Source organism: Heterocephalus glaber, unplaced genomic scaffold, assembly GCF_053883595.1.
Source record: "Heterocephalus glaber isolate CG9 unplaced genomic scaffold, H.glaber_assembly_v1.0 deba00001442, whole genome shotgun sequence".
NCBI classification, from domain to species: domain Eukaryota; kingdom Metazoa; phylum Chordata; class Mammalia; order Rodentia; family Bathyergidae; genus Heterocephalus; species Heterocephalus glaber.
In genome coordinates this window covers 22,085,148-22,110,017 of record NW_028258296.1, presented here as the reverse complement: position 1 = coordinate 22,110,017, position 24,870 = coordinate 22,085,148, and the positions used below count along the sequence as shown (strand labels likewise).

The 24,870-nt window shown below is 33.6% G+C and overlaps 1 protein-coding gene across 3 annotated transcripts in view; it reads left to right on the top strand.

Annotated features, from left to right (window-relative positions):
* Selenof (selenoprotein F) overlaps positions 1 to 22,530 on the top strand; it is a 33,394-nt gene extending 10,864 nt beyond the window's left edge. The window contains exons 3-5 of one of the 3 annotated variants that reach the window (XM_004841338.4): positions 10,675 to 10,738; positions 18,397 to 18,446; positions 21,662 to 22,530. In XM_004841338.4, the coding sequence (XP_004841395.2) occupies positions 10,675 to 10,738; positions 18,397 to 18,446; positions 21,662 to 21,793 (246 nt within the window). In that variant the 3' untranslated portion in view covers positions 21,794 to 22,530. Of the gene's footprint in view, positions 1 to 7,306; positions 7,487 to 10,674; positions 10,739 to 18,396; positions 18,447 to 21,661 lie in introns of those variants that run through there. The other 2 variants (XM_087213035.1, XM_087213034.1) reach the window with 2 other exon arrangements.
* The last annotated feature ends 2,340 nt before the right edge of the window (positions 22,531 to 24,870 follow it).

Below are 24,870 nucleotides of genomic sequence, written 5' to 3'. Positions count from 1 at the left end.
CAAATGAAAGCAAAGAATAATTCATTATGTTTTTTGTTCATTTGTAATAAGCCAGTTTTATGATGAAGTTTGAGATGAGAGGAAGAAGACAATGCACAGAATTATAGACAATAAGTTATAACTAAATTTGGGTAACAGAATTGTTAATTTACATATTATGTTATGACTAAAAAAAACCATTATGACTAATTTCATCTCTAACATCTAAAAACTAATCCAAAGATAGTAGTTCTGTTTTATAAAATGTTTTTGAACCTACTGTTAAAACTAATAATGAATTTAATCAGTTTTAAAACCTTTTCTTTAAACCTCTTCAATTTCTGGAATTTTTAAAGTAGCCTGAAAAGATAATTTAAGTTACTCAAATAAAAATGAATTAGAGTTGGAGAGGTAGCTCACTGGTAGAGCACTGGCATAGCACATACATGCATGGCCCTGCATTCAATCCCCAGCACCGCCAGCAAAACAAAACAAAAAACCCTGAATTAATGAATTCCCTGTGTTTGGAATGAGAAAAAATTCTAGCATCTTTCTATTAAGTTTTCACTTAATATTCTCTTACACAAACTGGATTCTGTTTGAGATGTTACAGTGTATAAAGGTTTCAAAAGGTAATGATAAATTCTTATGGTTAGGTAGTTAAAGTTTCTTTGTAGCACTGAGTACATTTTTATAGTTCTCAAAGAAAAACAAGCAGATATGCTTTGAAAATATTAGCATTTAGGGTTCAGCCTATTTGATTTCTGAATAACATGAACTTGAAATTCCCAGTGTCCCAAAGACTGTGGCAGAGTCTTAACATGGATTTCCTTTCTTTGGTTCAAATATACCAGTAATACGTTTTATATTTAGATTTCCTTACATGTAAGGTAGTCTTTATTGTATATAAATATAATCTTAAACAAATTTTAAAAACTTGATTTTAAATAAATTTAAGACATAAAATTTAACTAGTTTAATATGAACCCCCCTTTCTGATGTGACAAATTGCTAAAGGACCCTGGATGAGTCATTGCCTCCTTATTCCATGTACTACACCACTACTCAACCAAGAGTGATTATTTGCTGGGACTCCAAACTTGGATTGAATAACAAAGGTTGTTCTACAGTAGACAGTGTATATCCTACACTTGTAATTAAGAGTAAATTGAGAGGGCCAGGGAATTTAGCTCAGGGATGCCACACCTGCCTCGCAAGCACAAAGTCCTGAGTTCAATCCCTGGTAGGTACCGAGAAAAAAAAGAGTAAATTTAGAGTTCTACCCTTTGATTGATATAAAATATACCTAAACTATAACTCAAGTACCTATAAAAGCTATTTTTACGTACTGCCTTTTCTCACTATTCCTTCTTAATACTTCAGTTTTGTGGTATAGTTTTAGTAAAACCAAGATTGGATCACTTACTTCTAAAGTTGATTATATTCCTGTTCCATTTTCATTCTTAATTGAGCTATGTACTGTATGTAGACCTTTCAGCAGTTACAATTTATCAGTAACAGAAAGTAACTCACCTTCCAGTTAATACATCTAAGTATGAGTCTGTCTCCTAATAACCTTTTGCAGTGAATCCAGTGAAATTTTTACTTTGCTTTTATCCCATAATCTCTAAAATGTATCCCCCCCCCCCACATCCCCCTCTTGGCTTTTTGAGACAGGTTCTGTCTGTGTAGTTCATCTGGCCTTGAACTTAGTGTATAGCCCAGGCTGTCCTCAAACTTATGGTGATCCTCTTGCCCCAGCTTCCTGAAGTGCTGGAATTACAGGCATGCACCTCCTCACTCACTTCAGGATGTATTTCTCATCAAGCATTTACTAGTACCTTTTATACAGAATCAGTACTTTTCAATATTATAGCATGTTGAGCAAGCCACATTTATAGAAGTATACAAGTAGTACTTGTGTGCCAGGTATGGTGATGCACACCTGTAATACCAGCACTCCAGAGGCTGAAGCAAGAGGATCTGAGGCAAGATTTCAGGACCAGCCTGGACTACATAGCAAGACCTTGTTTGAAAAGAAGGAAAAGGAGGAGAAAAAGTACTTGGTTTAATCTGTGTACTACTACTCTACATTATTGGTACATGATAATATGTAACAATATATAAAATTTTCATTCCTGTTTCATTCAATTTAGGCTTAAGCCTTAATTTGTAAGTTACAATTACAATTAGTCCTCATTTAATGAAAGTAAAAATCTGTAATACATAAACTATATTAACTATACCTCTATTCCTAAAGCACTTGGGAATACTTTTAATTTGCACTTTATTTTATGTATTGTTTTGCTTTTCTTCATCTCCCAATAAATTTTGAAGTGTAAAACAGTTTTTTGTTTTGTTTTGTTTTTGTGGTACTGGGGATTGAACCTAAGGCACTAAGCTACATCCCGAGCTTTTTTATTTTTGAGTCAAGTTCTAAGTCAGTAAGTTGCCTGGGCTGGACTTAAGCTTGTGATCCTCTCTCTGAAGCCTCCCAGAGTGCTGTGATTGCACGTATGCCCCACTTACACCCACCCATCTAAGAATTACAGAGTTTCTCAGTTCCCAGCCAGCCTTTACTACACAGTATTTTACAAGGTTTTGTCTTTGAATAAGGCTGTTTTTACTAAGAACATGTTGGAAATGGTGCTATTTTTAAAATTAGGTTGAAAATATACTAAAACTTTATAGCTTCTTGATAAATACCTTTTTTATATATTCTACTTATATATCCTGAATGATACTTTAAAACTTGAAAGAATAGGGCTAGGGATTTGGCCTAGTAGTTCCACTGCCTGCCTTGCAAGCTCAAGGTCCCAAGTTCAATCCTGGTACCAAAAAAAAAAAAAAAACAAGAAAACTTGAAAGAATAAAAAAACTGGTCTCCATATTGGCAGTTATCCATTGGAAACATTCTTTGGTTTTAAGTAACTAACTATAAACATAGATCTTTTATTTCTACATTTTCTTTATAAGGATATCATAAGCAGTCCACATCTACCTAAAAAGAGATTATTTAGCACTTTTTAGTAATTCAAGTAACGTTTTTTTAAGTGAACATTATTACCACCAGATTAAAGTAGATTTGGGGGATTTTCCTGAGTATAAAAATAAATCAAATATTTTTTGTTAAGAATTTTTTAACTTCTGTTTTCTAACATTTATAAGATGAAGCATAGAATTTCAATAAGTAGATTATTTTTCTCATTCTTTATAGTCTTTCTAATTCTGTGAACTTTTAATTTATTATGGCATCTAGGTGCTTTTTTCCTCCATCTCTTCCTATATTTAAGGCTTTATAGTTTAAGGACTTCAGCCTCTTTCAGGTATTGTTCTTGTAGAACTTTTCTGTTTTTTCATTATATGCCCCTATTTAGCTAGTACCTTTCTGATATGTTTGGTTTTTAAACCTTGGTTTAGCAAAATCTTATAGTATATCACTGGTTTCTTTTTTCTTCCTTCAAAATATTTTTATTTAATTGAATTTAGCACTTTTTTACTCATTTCCAAATGATTGGTCTTAAGATCAAACTTGTTACCAAATCAGAGCACCTCCTAGAGGTAATATGTTTAGCTAAGTTACTCATCAGTATAAACCAATAAAATTATTCCAACGTAATTTGCTATTCATTCTATCTTGATTGAATTGGAGTGAGTTTAGATTAGTGGTTAAGGACCCTAGTTCTGGAACCAGACTATCTAGATTCAAATCCTCTCTCAAACATTTAGTTGGTGTTCTTGGACAAATTATTTAATCATTGTGTCTGTTTCCTTGTCTGTAAGTGGGGGATAATCATAGTTCCCGTCCCATAGGGTGGTTATGAGAATTAATTGAGGTAATATACATACAACTCCTTAGAGTTGTTCCTGGCATGTACAGTTATTTGGTAAATACATTTGCCACTGGTGATATTGACAATAGTATTATCTGGTTTGGTGTCAAAAACAAGCAAGGAAAAAATAGAAAATTTGGAGAACTCAGTATAATTATTATTGTTATTGGCAAAATAGGGCAAAAGAAAATACATGAGAGATAAATCATAAACTACTAGATTTCCAGTCACAAAAATTTGGAAGAAATTTTTCTATTTCTCTACTTCCTAGCTTCTGGATCAGTTGAATCAAGAGGAAATGTAATAACAGAATTAGTAATATAAAAGTTTTACTATTTGTAACTACTTGTTAACGTGAAAAAATGTAGATATAAATTACAGCAAACATGATCCTAAATTTCAGTATTTTTGAATACTGCCAATTGACATACTTTAATAAGAAAACTACAAATTTTAACTTTAAAACTTGTGCCATTTTGTATGCTGTATGAAAGTTTTAAATGTGTAAAAGATTGCATTTTGAAAAAATGAGTTTATTACTAAAATTTTCTTTGAAGGCCATTACTAAGTGGAGCTCTTAAATACATACATACGTACATACATACATTTTGCAGTGCTTGGGATCAAACCTAGGCCCTCATGCATGCTAATAAGCAAGCATACTACTGAGCAGCTTAATTTTCTTAGGCCAAGTCTTTTAAAAGTTGAAAGAGACCCACATTTTAAAAGTCATTTTAGAATAAAACATATTATTGATTTTCAACTCTTTAGGATACTAGGTCAAGTGAAAGCCGTCATATTTTTTGAGACCACAAATGACATTATAGCAAAAAATTAAGCTATATGTTTGCAAAGTCACTTCATGAAAAAATATAGCTAACAAACTAATCACAATTACTTCTAATTTCCCTATTAACATTCTCATTTATATTTTTAATCTACTACCATGTAACATTTCAGAGATTTAGGGAACATTTGATAAATAGGTTTAAAAGTGACTTTTTTAGAGAACACATTACAGATTGAGAAAATGCTGTTTCTTTTATATGAAATATGAAATATCTTGATATTATTCACAATACCAATAAAAGCTTGTGATACAGATCACCAGATCATACCATTACTGACTCTATAATGATCTAGCTCAGAGTTCAGATACTGTATAAAGGGCTTTTGTCTTCTCTTTAAAATCTACTTCTCAGCTGGTCAGGTGGTACAGGCCTGGAATCCCAACTACCTGGTATGCTGAGGCAGGAGGATCACAAGTTTGAGGCCAGTCTGTCTCAGAATATTAAGGGCTCACAACACAAGTCAGCGTTGCTTGGGTTCAATCCCTAGGTCTGATGGAAAAAGTCTTTTCAGAGACTATAAAAATGATAAATGTATTTATCTTCAATATTACTACATTACACTAGATTTGACTAAATGAACCTAAGCAGTATGTAAATTTAAGAACATGGTCCCCTCTACTTTCCACTCCTCTATGTAGTTGGGCTAATTTTAGCTCACCAGCTTTATGTAGTAGCACTAGCGTTTTCAATGTGTATTTTACTCTGCCCTGAACTTCCACACACTCCAAGTAGGCCACAAAAGTAATACTAACATGTGTATACAGTAGTTCATTAGAACTTCATCCCTTTCTGTCTTTTTATAAGTGTTTGAAACAGTTAAATTTTTTTTGTTGTTTTGTTTTGTTTTGTTTGGTACCGGGGATCCAACTCAGAACCTTGCGCTTTTGAGGCAGGCACCGGACCCACTGAGCTAAATCCCCGGAAACAGTTAAATTTTTATCTCAGCTTTGTGACTTTGAACTAGCAAATTATTCCACAGTGTTCAGTTTGGATGTCATAATTACATTGGGTTACCTTTGAATGTTTATTTTACACTAGTTATATGCTGAGTGTTTTACTCATGTTATCTGTTTAGTCCTGATAACAATCCAATAATGTGAATACTTCTATCCCTATTTAATTGAAAAAGAAAACCAGAGCATAATCTGTCCAAAATTACATGAAGTTAGGTGTCAGAACCTGGTTTCAGTTTAGTCTCTTTGATTCTAGAGCCCCGAGTTTTTAAACCTCTAAGCTATTTTTTTTGTCATCTTGAAAATGTTGATAGTAAGCCATATTTCACTTCTATAAGAAATTGAATGACTTATATAGAAAACACAGCTAGCTTTGTGCAGGTCTCTTTTGCATTTATAGTTAACAGATTAATAATAATTCCGTTACTAGTTTTTATTTAAAATTATCACATCTTTATTTCTCAGCTTACCATAGGCTAGAATGGCTCCCATTACTTTATGTTTCTCAATATATTATCTAATTTGGCTTTAAAGCCCAAAAAAGTCTTTGAATAAGTGACATAATTTTTCTTAATTTTGATAAAGAAGCATCAAAATATTTATTTTCACTTTGCATCAGATTTTGTAAGCAATTTCAGACTAATTCAGAAGTCAGCTTAACAGCTTTGTTCAAGACAGTGACAAATTTTAAGCTTTAACCTGTCAGAAACAGAATGCTACTGCTGTGTAAAACACAGGAGGATGAAATGGATGTTAGACTAACTCTGCATGAAATTGTAGTCACTAAAGAAATTTCACAGTTGCTTAAAATAACTTTGCTTTTGTAATGTCTGTAGCATCAATACAAGAAGTTATTTCTTGAAAGGAAACAAATATATAAATATCTAACAGATTATTCTAGTTGTGTAAAAACATTCACAAAGAAGGGTTTTTTGGATATGAATGAGTTTGGCAACAGTTCAAATTCAGTGTATCACTGAGACTTGCATAGCAACATTGCTAAATAATAACACAAATATTTACTTCATAATAATGGCCACTAGCATTCATTAAGTTGTCATGTGTGAAGATACTCTTCCAAGCACTTTAAGTGAATTGATTTCTATAATACCCTTATAATAGATAAATATCATTAGTATCCCCATTTTATGGTTGAAGGCAAGGCAGACAGGTCTTGCCTAAGGTCATACAGCTACTAAGTGGCTGTAAATAGCAGGTACCTGTATGACATAGTTTTAAAGTTTATTTTATCGAGTTTTTGTTTGAACTGAAAATATTTTTACATCTGCCTTTAATATGAATTAAGTCTTTACAAATTAGTATCCGCTTCTATCTAAGCATATGAAAACATTCTGTCACACTTGTAGATTGTAATATTTAAAAAGAAAATAAACCCTTAAAGTATTTCAGGCTACCTTAAAGCTGCATTTCCTAGACATATTCAGAGTCCAAGTAATCTTTCCATTAATATGCTAAATACTGTTTTTTCTTTAGAATGCCAAAATAAGCCAAAAGTCCACTGTCTTCTAGTATAAGAAATACTCATGGGCATTAGACTATCAGAATATTGAATACTCTGTGATTCTTGGGCTTAAACCTAATATCTAATGTTAAGAAGTTAACCACTAAGAGAATTAAAAATTAGGAGGAAGTAAGAGTCAATCAATCTCCTAAAATTGATACATCTTAGCCTGGCAAGGTGGTGTGCACCTGTAGTCCCAGCCAGGAAGCTGAAGCAGAAGAATCATGGGAGCCCAGGGCATCAAGACCACCTTGGCAACGTAGCAAAACCCATCTCAAAAAAAAAGGTGAGCAATCTGTGATGGTGCATGCCTGTAATCCCAGCTACTATTGAGACTGAGGCAGGAGGATCACAAGTTCAAGACCAACCTGAGCAACTTAGCCAGGCTGTCTCAAAATAGAAATAAAATAAAAAAGACTGGAGATACAGCTTAGTACCCCCTGGATTCAATTCCTATCATGACAAAAAAGTGGGGATTGGTATATCTTAGTCTAAAGATATAACATATTAGTCATTATGGAAATAACCAATAGAAAAACTTAAAAACAAACAATTTAAAAGTTATTTTATAGGGCCGGGGATTTAGCTCAGTGGCACTGCACCTGCCTCACAAGCACAGGGTCCTGAGTCTGATCCCTGGTACCCCAAAAAAAAACGTTATTAGAGTCAGAGACAGAGAAATCTTTTTCTTATTTCCAGAACTTTTTTTCTTATTTTCAGACACATTGATTTCTTTAAAGAATTCATTGAGATATGTACTGTAAACAAAATGTAAATATGTGCCAGCTATTTTGTGTGTTATATTCAGTTATTTGTAGCCTTTCTTAAAGATGATCATAATTACCCATTTTTATGGGAAATAGTGATTGTTGAATAATGGAGTGATAACATCAGCACTAACAGAATTGCTTTTGAGTTTGGCAATCGGGTTTTTTTGTTTGTTTCTTGGGGTTTTTCAGGGGTTTTTTCTCGGTACCGGGGGTCCACCTCAGGACCTTGAGCTTGCAAGGCAGGCATGGCACCACTGAGCTAAATCTCCAGCCCCTACAGAATTGCTTTTGAAAAGACACCTTTTGCTACCGTATCTCCTTCATCTTCAGTTTTTAAAACCACTGAGTGAATGTTGAGATATTTTCACTAGATTTCAGTCTTTCAAATTATTATTGTAGGTGGTATTTTTCAAACGTTTGGGAGCAAAAAAGACATTTTTTTCTTTATCACATACTATATAGAAAAGTTTGCCATTTTAAAAAATATTTTTACTTATTACTAAGGGATTATTTTGTTAAACTGAAAAGCTTCTTACTAAGATATTAAAGCCTGGAGTCATTTTTGCCAATTATTTGAACCTCAGGAAATATAGTCATCATGTTCTCTTTTTCTCATTATTTCTTCTCATTGAATGATATTCCCTAAGTATCAGAAGACTTGAATGCACTGTTCCAAGTGATGACCTTGAATCATTTGTACTTGTGGGTGAAGCTTGTATGAACTGGAGTCCTCCTGCCCCAGCTCAGCCTCCCAAATGCTGGGAAATTACAAGTGTTTGCTACCATGCCCAGCTGGCCTTTTTTTTTTTTTTTAAGATTTTTTTTCTCAACTTGTCTGATCAAGAGTATCCAAATTTTGTACAAAAACAATTTATATAGAATAAACCAACTTAATCTTAAATTTTATTGCACAAAGAACATTAAAAGTCATCATAATTTTTACCTGAAATCCATCACTGGTTTCAGAGAGTTCATGAAAAGCCTACAATAAAAAGCAAAATTCTATAAGATTATCAAAAAGATCTGTGATATCCAAAACTGAAGAACTCTTGATCTAGCCCAGAATTACCACAATGTTAAGAGTATCTTTTGTTAACTCATCCTAAAGTGCTTTTTAAATTTCTACTTTGTACTTTGCTTTATCTTCCGAGGTATTTTAAGCAAATATGCCTGCTGTCTGATTTTTTTTTTTTCTTAAATGCTAACTTTAGAGCTTTAAAAGCAAATCATTGTTTAGCTCTTGGACTTCCATAAAAAGCAAATGTAAAAACTAAGAAGAAGTGAATGTGTTATGATTTTGAAATTACTGTCCTCTTAAGTCAGAATATTACCAAGTACTATATTCCTGTCTTTATAAAGAATTAGGCAGGCTTATGGCTTGGGGGGGGGGGGTTGTGTTTACCACTGACTCCATTTCAACTGAATTCATTGCAATAAAATATTTACATTTGAGGTTTTTTTAATAAACTTTTACTATAAAGAGAATGTGCTGGTTTTATAACTAGAGAAGTAATGTTTACCACTGAATTCATTTCAACTGAATTTCATTAAGGGAAAATATTTATATTTGAGTCCTTTATAATGAGATTTTACTGGCTTTCCTATATCATCTTTACATAGCACTTACTATAATAATTACTTTTAAAAGGTGTTGGACTTTTGTTTAATTTTAAACCATTGATCACATATTAAAAGCAACATAATTCTTATTAAGGATCCAACTTGGATAGATGGATATAGCGATATATACAGATAGTGCAGTATTTATACTTGGGTTCAATTTAAGATTTTGTAAAGACCTTCTTAGGACATCTGACTAAAGTTCATTGTCCAGGCTCCTTATCTCCTTTAGTCTTTTAGAGTAGGTTTAAGAACACTCCCAAGTAGGGTTTAAGTTCCTCTACTATTCAGTATACCAATGGTAGTGAACCTATGGCATGGGTGTTTTATTTCCTTTTCTTTTAAGATAAAAGATGTAAACCTATGAGTTGTTTTTTTCTAAACTAAAACCTCATTCAGGTTTAATTGGAATGTTGGCACTTTGCGATAAATAAGTGGGTTTGGGGTTGCAGTTTGGGCACTCATCTCTACAAAGTTCACCATCACTGCAGTATACAGTAGGGACATCTCTCCTTATGAGATGAGGTGTGCATTCCAAAACTCACAGTAGAAAATTATAACAATGTGCTGACATATCTGAATTGCCAGAATTACTACTCTTACATAAAATAAAGGATACTGGAGTACAAGCCCTGTGATATCACAATAATCAGATATTGTAGACAGGTATTAAGTGACTAACAGGCAGGTAGCATATATTGGATACTGTGAACAAAAGAATGATTCCATGTTCCAGGCAAGATGGAATGAGATTTCATCACACTATTTAGAACAATACATGATTTAAAACTTCTGAATTGTTTATTTCTGGAACTTTCTATGTAATGTTTTCAGACTACAGTTGTCCATGTCTAATTAAAACTACAAATAAAGGGGTATATACTTCCACTGAACCTCCATGTCTTCCTCTGTTTGACAGGCACTCTATGGTCTAACTACACTCTGGCTTTTTTTAGATCTGTATATCTTCTTAACTGTAATGTTAACGCTATGGATTTTTAAAATTTGTTTTTGCAGTATTGGAGCTCAAACCCAGGACTTCTCATATGCTAGGTGACTACTCTGTATCTCTGACCTCACCCCAAAAATATCCCACATTTTAAAATTGAGACCCAGCTTTTCTGATTCTTCTTTTTGCTTTTGTAGCTGTATGCAGGAGCTATTCTTGAAGTCTGTGGATGAAAATTGGGGAGGTTCCCTCAAGTCCAAGGTATGTAGTAAACTTTAATTATTTAAAATCAGCATTTCACAAGAATAGTTTCATTAAGTATTCCCAAGAATATAAAGTTTTAGGATTGTACTTTCTCAGAAATGTGTGAATTTTTTTTTCTCATTTGCTTTTATGGAGGTAGAGTTTTATAGTAATCAGTGACTATAAGCAAGGACAATATATAAAATTTTTTTTTTTTTTTTTTTTTTTTTGGTACCGGGGATCGAATTTGGGATCTTGCACTTGCAACTCAGGCAGCCGCACCATTGAGCTAAATCCCCAGCTCAACAATATATAAATTCTATGACAGTCTTTCCTTTATCAGATATAAATATAATTCCTTTAACACATCAATTCTACTGTACAGCTTTTTTTTTTTTTTTTTTTTTGAGACAGGGTCTCACTTGGTAGTTCAGGCTGGCCCTGAGCTCACTTGGTAGCCCAGGCTGGCCTCAAATTTATGGCGATCCTCCTGCCTCAGCCTCCGAGTGGTAGGATTACAGACATGTGTCACCACGCCCAGCCTGTACAGCATTTTAAATGTGGACTGATTTACATAAAACTCCTAAGGAACAATTGCATTAAGTGAACATAGACCAGCACTGAATGACAGATGACCAAGAAGAGAATTAATTACAGTACCCTAGAATTTGGTGTACACAAGACAGACTCATACTGTGTGTACCTTCACAGGGAATTTTAATGGTAAATATGTCAAAAGGATAATTGTGAAAATTAATTTTTTATAGCATCAAACAGTGATGGAACTTTGCATTTCTAAAAGAGTTTAGATTAAGGCTTTCTAGTCTATCTGTGTGTGTCACTTGAAAATCAGTGTTACGAAACTGAACTGAACTGCTCTGAAAGTTTTTAACCAAAAATACATTAAGTGTTCTATTTATCTTGATTTGATTTCTGCTTATTTCCCCATGATTTCTTGCCCCTTTAGTATTTTTTTAAATTTCCAAAATTAGAGCATGCCTTTTTATTGTTGATCTAGAATTGTTTATGATATAATACTGCTCATTTTTTCACAGAAGTGTGGTATACTTGAACTTGGGGACATTTTTCCTAAGGCCCAACATTAACTCTAGTTGGCATTTGAACAGAATTTTTTACTCTCCCCATTAAAAGATCCCGCATAATATTGTAAAGCAGTTCACATACCAGTCTTTTACCCCTACCAAACTAAAGCCCAGAATTTTAAAACTTTTTATCATTAATATTTCCCAAATCTCAGGCCAGGGATTTAGCTCAGTGGTTTTGCCACCTGCTGCACAAGCGCAAGGACCTGAGTTCGATCCCTGGTACCAAAAAAAAAAAAATATTTCCCAAATCTACCAAACACTATTCCTAAGAGAAATTACATTTGTTTATTGAATGAATGGATTTATTTGTTGAACTTATGTAATTCAGTGGGTTACTGCCCCTTTGACAATGGGAATCTGCTAAAAAGCCTGTGTTTACATTGGTTATGTACTCTTGATCTATTTTTAGGCTTCTCACATTCCTTATCTATTCTGTACTGAGAAGTCAAACATTTTCTTTGGTCTTGCCTTTGTTATTGTACCTCCAGTCTTCCCAGCTTCCCTTAATTGAGTCACTTTTGTCTGGATATTTTTAAGTGCCTTATCTTTTGAGGGTGATCCAAATGACTCATAATTTTGCACTCATAAAGGTTTGTATGCAGTAGTAAATTTTTTAATAATACCTGTTAGCTTTCATTTAGCTCAGTTGAGAATTTAAATGTAGGTTTGTTTGTTTTTTTCTGGTACCGGCGATTGAACTCAGGACCTTGCACTTGCCAGGCAGGCGCAGCACTGCTGAGCTACATCCTCAGCCCCTAAATGGAGCTTCTTGTTCTCATCTCATATTGCTGCTTCTGGGTGTGGTGTAACATTTTTATTTAGAGTTTATTCTGAGTCATATGTACTTATCTCTAATCAACAGGAAAATAGCTAATTGTCCATCCATATAATTTTATATATAGTAGTTCATAAGTCTTAAACCTACCATAAGCTCTTAAAATCAAATCGTAAACTCAATATAAAACAATGTATCTACGTGTTATGTGATCAAAGGTATATCATCAGATCTAGCCAAGTATGTTTTGTCTCTTCTCATTTATTTTTCACTTGGGTGTTTTTTAAAATAGCATAACTTTTCTTTAACCTCAAGGCATATACTTCCTTATTATGTCCCCATCCCCACTTGCACACTCTTTTGGGGGGGGTGGGGAGGTGTACCAGGGATTGAGCTCAGGACCTTGTGCTTGCGAGGCAGGTGCAGCGCCACTGAGCTAAATCCCCAGTCCTACACACTACATAACGAGGAGCGGAAAATAGGTGGAAATTTCCAAGCAATGTGCACAGCCAAACTTAGCACTTAGGGGCCAGTATAAATGACATGCTCAGAATCGCAAGAAAATGCTGAAACATTTAATTTACTTTTAATCACTTTTGTATATTTGATCATTTTGACCTGTTCTTTACAAAATTACCTTTATAATTGAAAAGTAATTAAATTAGCAGAACATTGTCCAGAAATAGAGTTAATAGGTTTAATTCTTTTAGAAAGTAGAAATCTCAAAAGAGATCATTGATCTGTTTTTAAAACAACAGAAAGTAAACTAGAAGACAAGTTACTTTTCTACTTTTGCAAGTTTGGAGACTTTGTTTAATCACAGTATACTACCAGTGGGCTCAATTTTCTGTTTTGAATTTGGACTCTTCTTGCTATTTGTTTTTTTTTTTTTTGGTACCGGGAATCAAACTCGGGACCTTGTGCTTGCGAGGCAGGCACTAGAACCACTGAGCTAAATCCCCGGCCCTCTTCTTGCTGTTTGTAGGGATTATTATTACTGCATTACTTTTACCCTTTTTTAGAAGTCTCTAAGAGAATAAAGAATTTTACTCATTTTTGATAGAATAAAATTTATTCTACCTTGCACTTACTCTTTATCAGTCCACTGAATCCTTTTATACAGTCTGCCAAAAAATGTATACATCTGGAAAAGAAAAACTTGTATAAATATTTTAATACAAAATTTATTGAGACATCTTGAGGTTAGTACAAGTTGGTCTCTACATAATTACAAGAAGTGCTCAAAGTGGTGGCCAATAGCTTACATTTATTAGTACAGCAAACAGCTGGAGTGCATATACATTTTATTGGTGGATTCTGTTATAGCTAAGATATATTATGAAATTGTTAAGCAACTGCTATTTACAGTTATGCTACAAAAGACTAAACTTACAAGGAAGACGATGCAATAATAAGATGAATTATTGATAGTGCATCATTCTTCAATTTTGTTACTGTTTGGCCTGTGCAGTATGATGTGTAGTAGATGGAGGTAGTAATAGTGGTAATAGTGTGACCCCATCTCTGTATAGTATTGTTATTTTGTTTTTTCTTTAACTCTCATTGCACATATTTGAGAATTCAAATTTTGTTTTCTGCTCCTACTGGTACAGAAGAAAACTGACAAAAAATATCTCAAATAGATCAGAAGATGAATTCAAAGAGAAAATAATATTTAGAGCTACATTGTCCAATTAGGTAACCACTAGCCAAACATAACTGTTGAAATTAATTAAAATTAAAGGAAATGCTCAAAAAATACCATATTAAACATCAGATAAAATATTTCCATTAATGCAGGAAGTGGGTGCTCTAGACTAACAATGATAGTAAAATCTATTAAATAGAATCTCATACTGAAACCTCATTTGATAATACCTCGAATGAATTTTCTCAAAATCAGCAACAGTGAGTGAACAATATATATCACTGAGGACAAAAAGGAAATAAGATATTGTTATATTGTTAGTCATCCAACAAGAAATTGGACCCTCCTATTTTCCTAAAAGATCATGTGAATCATGGTATTTTTCTTTTAACTTTTATGATGTTTGCATATTAAAATTTACTTGATAAAGTTTGTAAATGAGCAAATGCTAATGCATCTTTATACAAACATGAGTGAAAAAAAATGAAGATATAGGCCATAGATGTAAGCTTAGTGATACAGCATGTGCTGAGCATGCACAGGGCTCTGATTTGATCCCCAGCACCAAAAACATGATTAGGACATGAAAAATTCATTGGATTTATTATTCTAATCTAGTGTTTGTACACTTAAAAATACAGGTTTTACAAATTTAAGATGGCTATTTTATCTTCAAGAAAATATTTCATGGAAGATGACAGTGTAAGCGCGGGAAGTAATAGAAAGCTAAAACCTATTAGAAATGTGTTTGCAATCTGTTACCAATATTTACAAGGTGGCTTTATTCCAAGTTCATATATTACAGCCAATGAACAGTTAACTTGCATTCAGAGGAGATTGGGCGTGTTAAGGGTGGTTTGGCCATAGACCACTTTACTTGCATTCAAAGTACAGGCCCATTTTGGTTGCATTTACCTTCAAAACCAGGAAAATACAGAATAAATATATAAATTTGCTGTATTTAAATTCCTATTAATATTTTAATAGATTTTTCGCTTTCTCTTTATCCTTATGTAAAATTATTCATAAAATCATTTAAAAATATAAAAAATTAACAGACTCCACTGAACCCAGATGGTAAGTGGTGATGACAATTTTCCTTTGTATTCTAAACGTTAAAATATTCCAGCTCTCTTCTTCTAGGATTTTGTAAGTTAAAAATGTACATCTTCAAAGAGTGCCATAACCCCATCATTTGTCTTCCTGGACTTCATTTGCTGTTTGAATATTTAACAACTCATACAGCTGTAGAGCAAATTAAATTTGATTATAATGAGTAATCATTAAACCAGAGGAGTACAACAAATAACAATATTACATATTCAAATACCAAGCATTCTATAAAAACATATACAAAAAATTTTGTAAAATGTTTAAAAATTCACTATCATGGGCCAGGATGTAGCTCAGTGGCACTGTGCCTGCCTTGCAAACACAAGGTCCTGAGTTTTACCCCGGTACCCAAAAAAAAGAAAAAAATTCACTATCCTGATTTTGCTTATAACTGTAAACCATCGTGAGAATTTTCCCTCATACCTGTGCTGTGCAATATGTTTACATTGAGAAATTTAATATATTGCTACATTCAAAACTAAAGTGGAGACCAAAGTCATTGGACTTGAAGAAAGTTATCTTTTTGACCAGTGATAACTGTTGCCTTTCTTAGCATACATTTTTGCCATGCTTTTCCAGATTACTCTCTTGGGCAAAGCTTTTGGAGCTATTTTGACTATATCAGTTTCAAATTTTAGGAATAACTTGTTTAAAATATTAGGAGAAAATCCTTTTGCATCCTTTACGTTGTTGAAGGAAAGACATTGTTTTGTATGCAAGTAAATTTTTAAATTTTCAGTTCTCCAGTGCTATTTCTTTATCATCCCCAGCATAATAAAATCTTTTTGTAAGCTCAGAGGACTTATTATCTGTTGTTAAATGAACAGCATTTGAGTTAGCTTCTGTGCTTGGGCCTCTGCTGGATTTGATCCTCAGTAGTGCAAAGGAAGGAAAGATTAAGAGCATTTTTTTCCCTTGGTGCTAGAGATTGAACCCAGGGCCTATTCTAAAAACATGCTTTATCATAGAATTCCATTTTCTCACATTCCCATAGAGCATGTCCAATGCTATGTGTTTTTAAGTCCTCAAATATTTGTTAAAAGATTCATTTACTCCTTGTAAAGTGTGATTTGCCTACAAGGTATTTAATAGATAACTTTCTTCATTCAAAATTACAATGCTTATGGATGTATACTTAGCAGAGAAAAGAAGGAGCTGATGAATATAGTCATTGTGACTCATTTTAGTATTCCTTTTAAATTTGTTCACTCATCCCAGCCTATTAAGTCTGTTGAATGAATGGACATTATTAAATGTGCTAAGTTCTGTTTTGAATACAAAGATTTAAGAAAAATTCTTAACCCAGAGAGATTTTTATAGGAAAGGTAAATTAACACAATTAAAGTGTGTTACATGGTGTTTTACATAGGCAGGCATATCTGCCAACAGATAGTTAAAATGCAAGAGGTTATCCTAAGATCACTTTCTTTGGGAATTCAAAAGTTTACAGAGTAAACAAGTAGTCTTGAAAGATAAAGTTAATAGAGAAAATACTCTCTTCAGCCGGAATAAGTTTTATTTTAAACTAAATTTTATATGGGGAGATTAGATTGGTCACCTAAAAATCTTCCAAAAAATTCTTCAAAAAAATAAAGACCAGGGCCAGGGATTTAGTTTAGTGGTTCTGCCGCCTGCCTCACAAGTGCAAGGTCCTGAGTTCAATCCCTGGTACCAAAAAAAAAAAACCTTCTCAAAAGAAAAATATTTTAAAAAATAAAGACCATTTATAATCTTGGTTTTCTTGTCCTGAATAACAAGTATATAAGGATGTTTGTGGTGACACTTCTATATGCTATTGCTGTCTCATTCTAAGATTAAAAAATAAATTTTCCAAAGTATGTATGTTGCTTTGAAAATCTTAAGATTAAAGTGATAGAAATGATTTTAAAAACTGGTGTTAAAATCTATTAGATAGGGCCCGGGGATTTAGCTCAGTGGTTCTGGCTCCAGCCTTGCAAGCACAAGGTCCCGTGTTGGATCCCCAGTACCAAAAAAAAAAAAAAAAAGTTCAGGGTCACCCTGGGCTACATAGTGAGTTCAGTGCCAGCCTAAACTACACATAGCAAGACCTTGCCTCAAAAAAAAAGAGATAAGCGCAAGGTCCTGAATTCAATCCCCCCCCCATGCCAAAAGAAAAAGAGAGAGAGAGAAAGCTATCAGCTATCTAAGTGAAGCATGACTCATTTATTTTTGAAAAATATAAACTTTGATTTGAACAATTAGACATGATCATTATTGAAAAACATCACTTATTACTGATGTAAGAACCAAAAATGAGGGAAATGTTCCTTTAAAATTTCCCCTAATCTGTGCCTCAGGTATAGCCTCCATTAAATAACATTCTTAAAAGATTGTATTTAATGCTTCCAGGCTTTTTCATTTACAATGAAACTGGGTAAATATCATCTTTTTCTTAACAACTATAGAAACAAACTGATCATCAGCCTGCTACATCAGAGGTGTTCATTTCTCTTTCACTAAATACTGTACAGATCAACATGATTTTCAGTGTTGATATATGTTAATTTACTCAGCTGATAGCCTTTCACACCTTCAGATTACTTTCCATATTTTGTTGTCAGGACCTTAAACAATAGTTTCTTCATATCACTTGTTTCTTCAGTATAAAGTCCTAGGAATAAACTAGTAGGTTTAAAGGATATGTACCTTTTAAGACCTCCAGTTCATTTCCTAAATACCCCTCAGAAAAGAGGTTTGCATTTTGTCCCACAACTCACCTCTAGCAAAATCTTTCACAGCTGAGCTATACTATCATTTTGTTAAATCCCAAAACTCTCATTGGAATTGGGATTTGATTAATTTGAAAAATTAATGTCTTAAAATATTTAGTCTTCCTATCAAAGATATGGTATGTCTCTCCATTTATTCACATTTATGTTATCTGTTTAAATTTCTTTATATTTTTCCATAAAGGATACAATGTTTCATTTAAGTTTATTTCCACCTTTAGTATTGGTTTTTGTAGCTAGCTTGAATTTGGATGTAAACAGTTTGAACTCATTTTTCTTTTTAGCTTTCGTCAGAAGCGATAAGCCCAAACTGTTCAGAGGTCTGCAAATCAAGGTAAGATGATTTTAATGGAATCTCTTTTTCCACTGTTACTTTGTATCTTTTTGAATTGAAATATAAATATTTGGGTAATTTTTTTTAATTAATAGACTATTTTTTAAAACAGTTTTAGGTTTATAGAAAAACTAAACAGAAAGTAGAATGGTTCCATTGACTCTTTGGCCCTCATCCTTGCCCTCAATTTCCTAGGTTATAGCATCTTCCTTTGATGTGCTACATTGTTGAAATAATCTTGATGCATTAAGGTCCATAGTTTGTATTAGATATCACCCTTTGTGTTGTATAATTCCAGTTTTGCCCAAATGAATTCTATCTTGTATCCACAATTATAGTATCATCCAGGATATAATTTCTCTGCTCTAAAATTCCCCTGTACATCACATGTTCATACCTCTCTCCTGCCAGCCACTGGCAACCACTGATCATCTGTCTCTGTAGTTTTTCCAGAATGTCACATAGTTGTAATCATATAATATGTAGCCTTTTCAGATTGGTTTCTTTCACTTAACAGTGTACATATAAAATTCTCCAGTGTCATCTTCATGTTTTAATAACACCTTTTTATTACAGAACAACATTCTGTGCTGCCATTTTTTTTTATTCATCTGTGGAAGAGCATCTATATGGCTTGCAATTTTTGATGATTATCAATACTAAAGCTACTATAAACCTTATAGTTTCTGTGTACATATAAGTTTTCGACTCATTTAGTATAAATACCTAGGAGTATGATTGCTGGATTATACAATTAAGATTGTTTTGTACTAGGAGTGAATAAGAGTTCCTCTTGCTCCACACCCTCACCACCATTAGATATTGTAGCTATTTGGGGTTTTAACCACTGTAATGGTATCATTTGTTTTAATTTACTTGTTGGCTGTTTGTATACCTTATATGGAGCACTGTCTTTTGCCTATGTTTTAGTTGGGGCTTTTGGGAGGTTGGTTTGTTTGGGTCTTGAGTTGTAAGGGTTCTGCATGAATTCTGGATTTTAACCCCTTATCCAGGTATATGATTGCCAATATTTTCTCCTTTCTGTCTGTTCATTGTTTCTCTTACTAGACAGAAGCTTTCAAGTTTTGGTGTCCTATTTGTCTCTTTTTGCTTATTTTCCCACTTTCTTGTTTTGGGGATTTTTTTTTTTTTTTTTGCCAATCTTTAAAAATTCTTTGTGTAATTTAAACGCAAGTCCTTTATCAGAGTTATGTTTTGCCAAGAGTTTCTCTCAGTCTGAGGCCATCTTTCATTTACTGAAGCATTGTCTTTGACAGAGCACACATTTCCTTTTGGGGCTGAGGGATATAGCCCCCCCCCCAAAAAAAAGATAGGTTATGAGTCCCACAGTCTTCTTTGAGAACATCCCCTCTAATGGCTAGATGACCTCCCACCATATCCCACTCTTTTTTTTTTGGTACCGCGTATCAAACTCGGGTCCTTGAGCTTGCAAAGCAGGTAGAGGAACCACTGAGCTAAATCCCCGGCCCTACTATTCCCCATTCTTAAAGATTCTACTGCCTTTTGGTAGCTCCATGCTGGAGTCTAAACATTTAACACATGGACTTTTAGGACTATTTAAGATCCAAACTTTAGCAGTATAGTATAAATAGTGTTTGCCTAGTATAAATAATGTTATGTTTCTAATTTCAAATTTCAGCTGTTCATGACTGATACATAGAAAAGCAATTGATGTTAATATATTAACCTTGTATCCTTGCTATAATCCCTGTCTAGTTCCATAAGTTTTTTGTTGATTGTTTGGGATATATATATATAGACAATCATGTCACCTGTGAGCAGTTTTATTTCTTTTTCCCCAATCTGTATACATCATACCTGCTTTACTTAGTTAGCTAGGACTTCATCACTATTGAGTTAAGGTAGTGAGAGTGGACACCCTTGACTTGTTCTCTTACAGGGAAAACATCTAGGTTTTTCACCATTATGTACAATTTTAGTTGTGGGCTCTTTTTTTTTCTCTAAGTTGAAGAAGTCCCCTCTATTCCTAGTTTGCTAAGAGTATTTATCATGAATGGGTGATGAGTGCTTTTGTCAGATGCTCTTTGTACATCTATGAATATGATTATATGAATTTTTTCTGATTTAACCTATTGATAATAATGGACTAACATTAATTTTCAAATTTTGAAACAGTCTTATATATCCGAAATAAATCCCCATTGTCATAGTGCATAATTTCTTATACATGTTGTTGAATTCGATTTGCTAGTATTTTGTACAAGAGTTTTGCAGCTATGGTCTACCTAGCTTATTAATTTTTTTGCACTAGAGTAAGTTTTTGAATAAGTGAATAAAATTTTAAAAATAATTTATGTAGTAACTTGAGCAGAAATGTTGAAGTAATATGGTGATGATATTTCATTCATTCATTCATTCACTCATTCATTAGCCCAGAGAGCCTATATTTCTGTTCTCCACAAGTGGGTTGGGAATATACCTGTGCTAATAATTTATATCAGAGCTCACCTCTATTTCTGGAATTCACAGTCCCAGAGAACCTAAAACAACTGAAGTTATAACAGTTGAAAGAAGTTCTCATCACTGTTAGATTTTTAGGTATCGGGTTCTATGAAATTTAAAATTGAAGATTTACTCTTAACATATAAATTAATGTTTATATATTTTCATATTTATCTAGTTAAAATTTCTTAGAGCTCTCTATTGGCTGGAGCTAATGGGTCTGAAGTTTCAGGAATTCAGCTTCATTCTAAACAGATTACAACAAAATTATGAGGTTTCTAAAGCCAAGGAAAATTAATGATCCAGTATGGGATTCTGTGTTTGATAATTTTTATGCACAGCCTATTTCAAAACATTGTTATACCATTATTCTGTCTCATTATTTTGGTCTGCCTCCACCATTAGATTTTTAAGCTCATTTGAGTTTGAGAAAGTCATATGTAATAAATACTTGTTACATTCAATAATAAACTTAAATCCCAAATAAAATGTCTTGATACCAATAGATATATTTTCTCTTTAGAAGTAAAATTAATTTTTTATTTCTCATTTTTTATTAAATCATACTTAATTCTATCCTAAAAGAGTTCTTTAAGACCTATTGATTGTGATGTTATATCTAGAAGCTTTTTTTATTACTATTACATTTAATAGTCTGTTTTGATCTTCTGTGAGACTGAGAAGTCTCTTTCTAAGAAGAAAAGAGTAATAATTTCCCTCTTTTTTTGTAGTATGTTCGTGGTTCAGACCCTGTACTAAAGCTTTTGGACGACAATGGGAACATTGCTGAAGAACTAAGCATCCTGAAATGGAACACAGACAGTGTAGAAGAATTCCTAAGTGAAAAGTTGGAACGTATATAAATCTTGCTTACATTTTGTCCTATCTTTTTGTTTTTAAATGAAATATTACAGCACCTAGAAAAGAATGTAGTTTTGTTTGCTTCCATTAATCAGTCTTTTTCTGTGAGGCATTAAACATCTAATTAAAAGTTGAAGTGGCAGCACTGACCATGACATCTGAGGAGTAGGCAAGATTAACAGAGCTCATTTTTTAATAAATTTCTGTTCTCTTGCATTTGTTGATACCACTAACAAAAGTGCTTTGTAATAGTCTTGTGATTAATTGTGCAAATGCTGGTTTGTGACTATTGGTCCAGTCTTATAAAAAACAGATTTTTAAATTAGATTGGTTAATAAGGGAGATTATTGTTCATGTACTGTAGGTCTTCTGAACGTAATGACAGAAAACTACAAAGCAAATAAGATGTACTAAGCCTCAATAGATTGCCTACTCCTTAGAACCTTTCCTGTTTTTGTATTGCCCAACTTTCTTTTTAATGGAAATATTATATATAGTTTATAATAAATGTACTGCATAAAAACTTTCTAACTTCATTATTTTGAAATATTGAAGATCTGCAGTAAGAGTGTAACAGTCACAAAGATTTGCATTAATGAGGACTACACAGAAAACCTTCCTGAGGATTTGTGTAGATCCGATGTTTGGCAAATTTTTGTATTTTACATTCTTACAAAAAAAGTCACATTTAAAAATTATACCTGTAAAACCAAAATATAAATAAAAACTTTGAAAAATCTGTCTGAATTGAAATCATTGTGGTTTGTACTTTCATGTTTCAAAATGACTATGGTTTTTTTATGTACAGTGCTTTTTAAAGTTTTTTGGGGGAGAGACTGGGTCTTGTTTATACCCAGGCTGCCCTGGATCTCACCATCCTCCTGCCTCAACCTCTAGAGTGCTGGGATTGCAGGCATGCACCACCACTCCTGGCTTACAAGTAAATTTGTTTTTAAAGCCAGCAAGAGAACAATTATAAACCTGTGTAATAAATTGGCAAACAGACTGTGGTCTGCTTTTGATCATCAGTAGCAATGGGGTGGGCTCTCATTTTGATAGCACTGGGGTCTGGTTAATATGCCACTAATTCTTCGTGGTTGTTGCTACTTCAAAACGAGGAGATTAAGCCAACTGTGGACAGTGGGAAAAACAGAGAGGAATTGCTACCACATACAGAAGAATAGTGGTACTGAAGGGTAAAACTTCAAAACATCTGAGATACACATAGAAAATTAATTGGACTGGTTTCTAGGCAGGAAGACTACTAAATCTGACACAGGGTTTGTGATGGTAGGATGAAAAGAAGACTGAAACTCTGTTGTATTCAAGTTATTGTAAGAGATCAAAGAGGCCAAACATCCCACGGTATTGCAAAGCTTGACGTTGTAAAGTTGATGAATAAAAGGAGTCTACCAAGCTCCGCTGTTTTAATTGGGAGATTCAAGTTAATCAGCCAATTCCAAGTGGGTTTTTTTTTTTGACCAATTGTAATCAGCTTTTTAAAGAAACAGCACTAATTACAAAGAAAGAGGTTAAATAGTGATCCAAAAACTACCATTTTATAGCCAAATTCTGGTATCTTATTAAGCTTATTCAAATTCACAAACATGGATCTATAATAGTAATTTGATATTTATCTTAGCTCCCCCTGCCAAATTGTTACTAATAACCTTAAACAGTTAATTTATCTATAAATTTCTAAATTTAGCAAAAGCCTTTTACAAGGAACTATGAACAAGAACTGACATATCTTGTTTTAAGAGAATTTGAGGCTTGAAATCCATTCTAAAGGGGCAGAAAATACCTTTGAAAGCAAATACTGCAAAATTTTAGAAGTTATGGGTTGGGGTTATAGCCAGTAGTAGAGCACTCACCTAGCATACACATGGTCCTAGGTTTGATTCCCAGCACTACAAAATAGTTTTTTTGTTTGTTTGTTTTGTTTTGTTTTTTGGTACCGGGGATTGAACTCAGGTCCCTCCGCTTGCGAGGCATGCAGCAGAACCACTGAGCTAAATCCCTGGCCCCCAAAATAGTTTTTTTAATGAAAATAAATTTTGGAAGCTAAAGTTGGCAGTAGCTAGGATGCAAAAGCATGTTTATGAGTACATGGGAAGCAGGACAGGTTTCATATATGAGCACAACCAGGTCAGTATTACTTGGATTTTAAAATATCTTTTGAAGCTGGGTATGATGGCACACACCTGTAATCCGAGTTGTTTGGGAGGCTGAGGCAGAAAGATTGCAAATTCAAGTCCAGCCAGGGCAACATATCTTAAAAAGGACTGGGACCATTGCTCAGATCCCCAGTACACAAAGCAAAACCAACTTTAATCATATGCTGTGATGGCAGAGGACTCTGGGGACTGTCTTTACAATGTGTGATCAAAAATAGTTAATGCTGCTACCTAGTGCCATCCAACAGAAAGGCCCATCAAAACATAATGGGAGCTCTTCTACCTTACCAGATCTGCCACCACACAACTTCTGACTCCTCCCCAAAGTCAAAATGACCATGAAAGATAAACATCTTGAATCAATTTAGGACAATAAGGCAGCCACAACAATTCAACTAAAGACACTCATGAAAGACTTCCAGAACTGCTTCAGAAAGTGGCAAAGAATGGTAAGTGTGTTCAAAGTGAGGGAGTATTTTGTGGGGGGTTAATGGTAATGTGTCTTTTAAATGTAAACTTTCACTGTATATTTTTTCTCACACTGCTTATTCAGAGTTGTACAGCCAACACCACAGTTTAGAATATTTCATCAGACCATAAAATCCTATGCCCATTAATGTCACTCCCCACACCTATCCCACCAGCCTAGGCAACCACTGTCTGGTTTCTGTATCTATGGGTGTGGTATTCTGGACATTTCGTATAGATGATATGAATAACCTTTTGCCAGGTATTTTTCACTTGGTATATTTTCAGGGTTCATTTGTATTATAGGATGTATTTTATCTTTTTATTTTTATTTATTTATTGGGGTACTGGGGATCGAACTCGGGACCTTGCACTTGCGAGGCAGGTGACGGAACCACTGGGCTAAATCCCCAGCCCCTATTTTATCTTTTTAT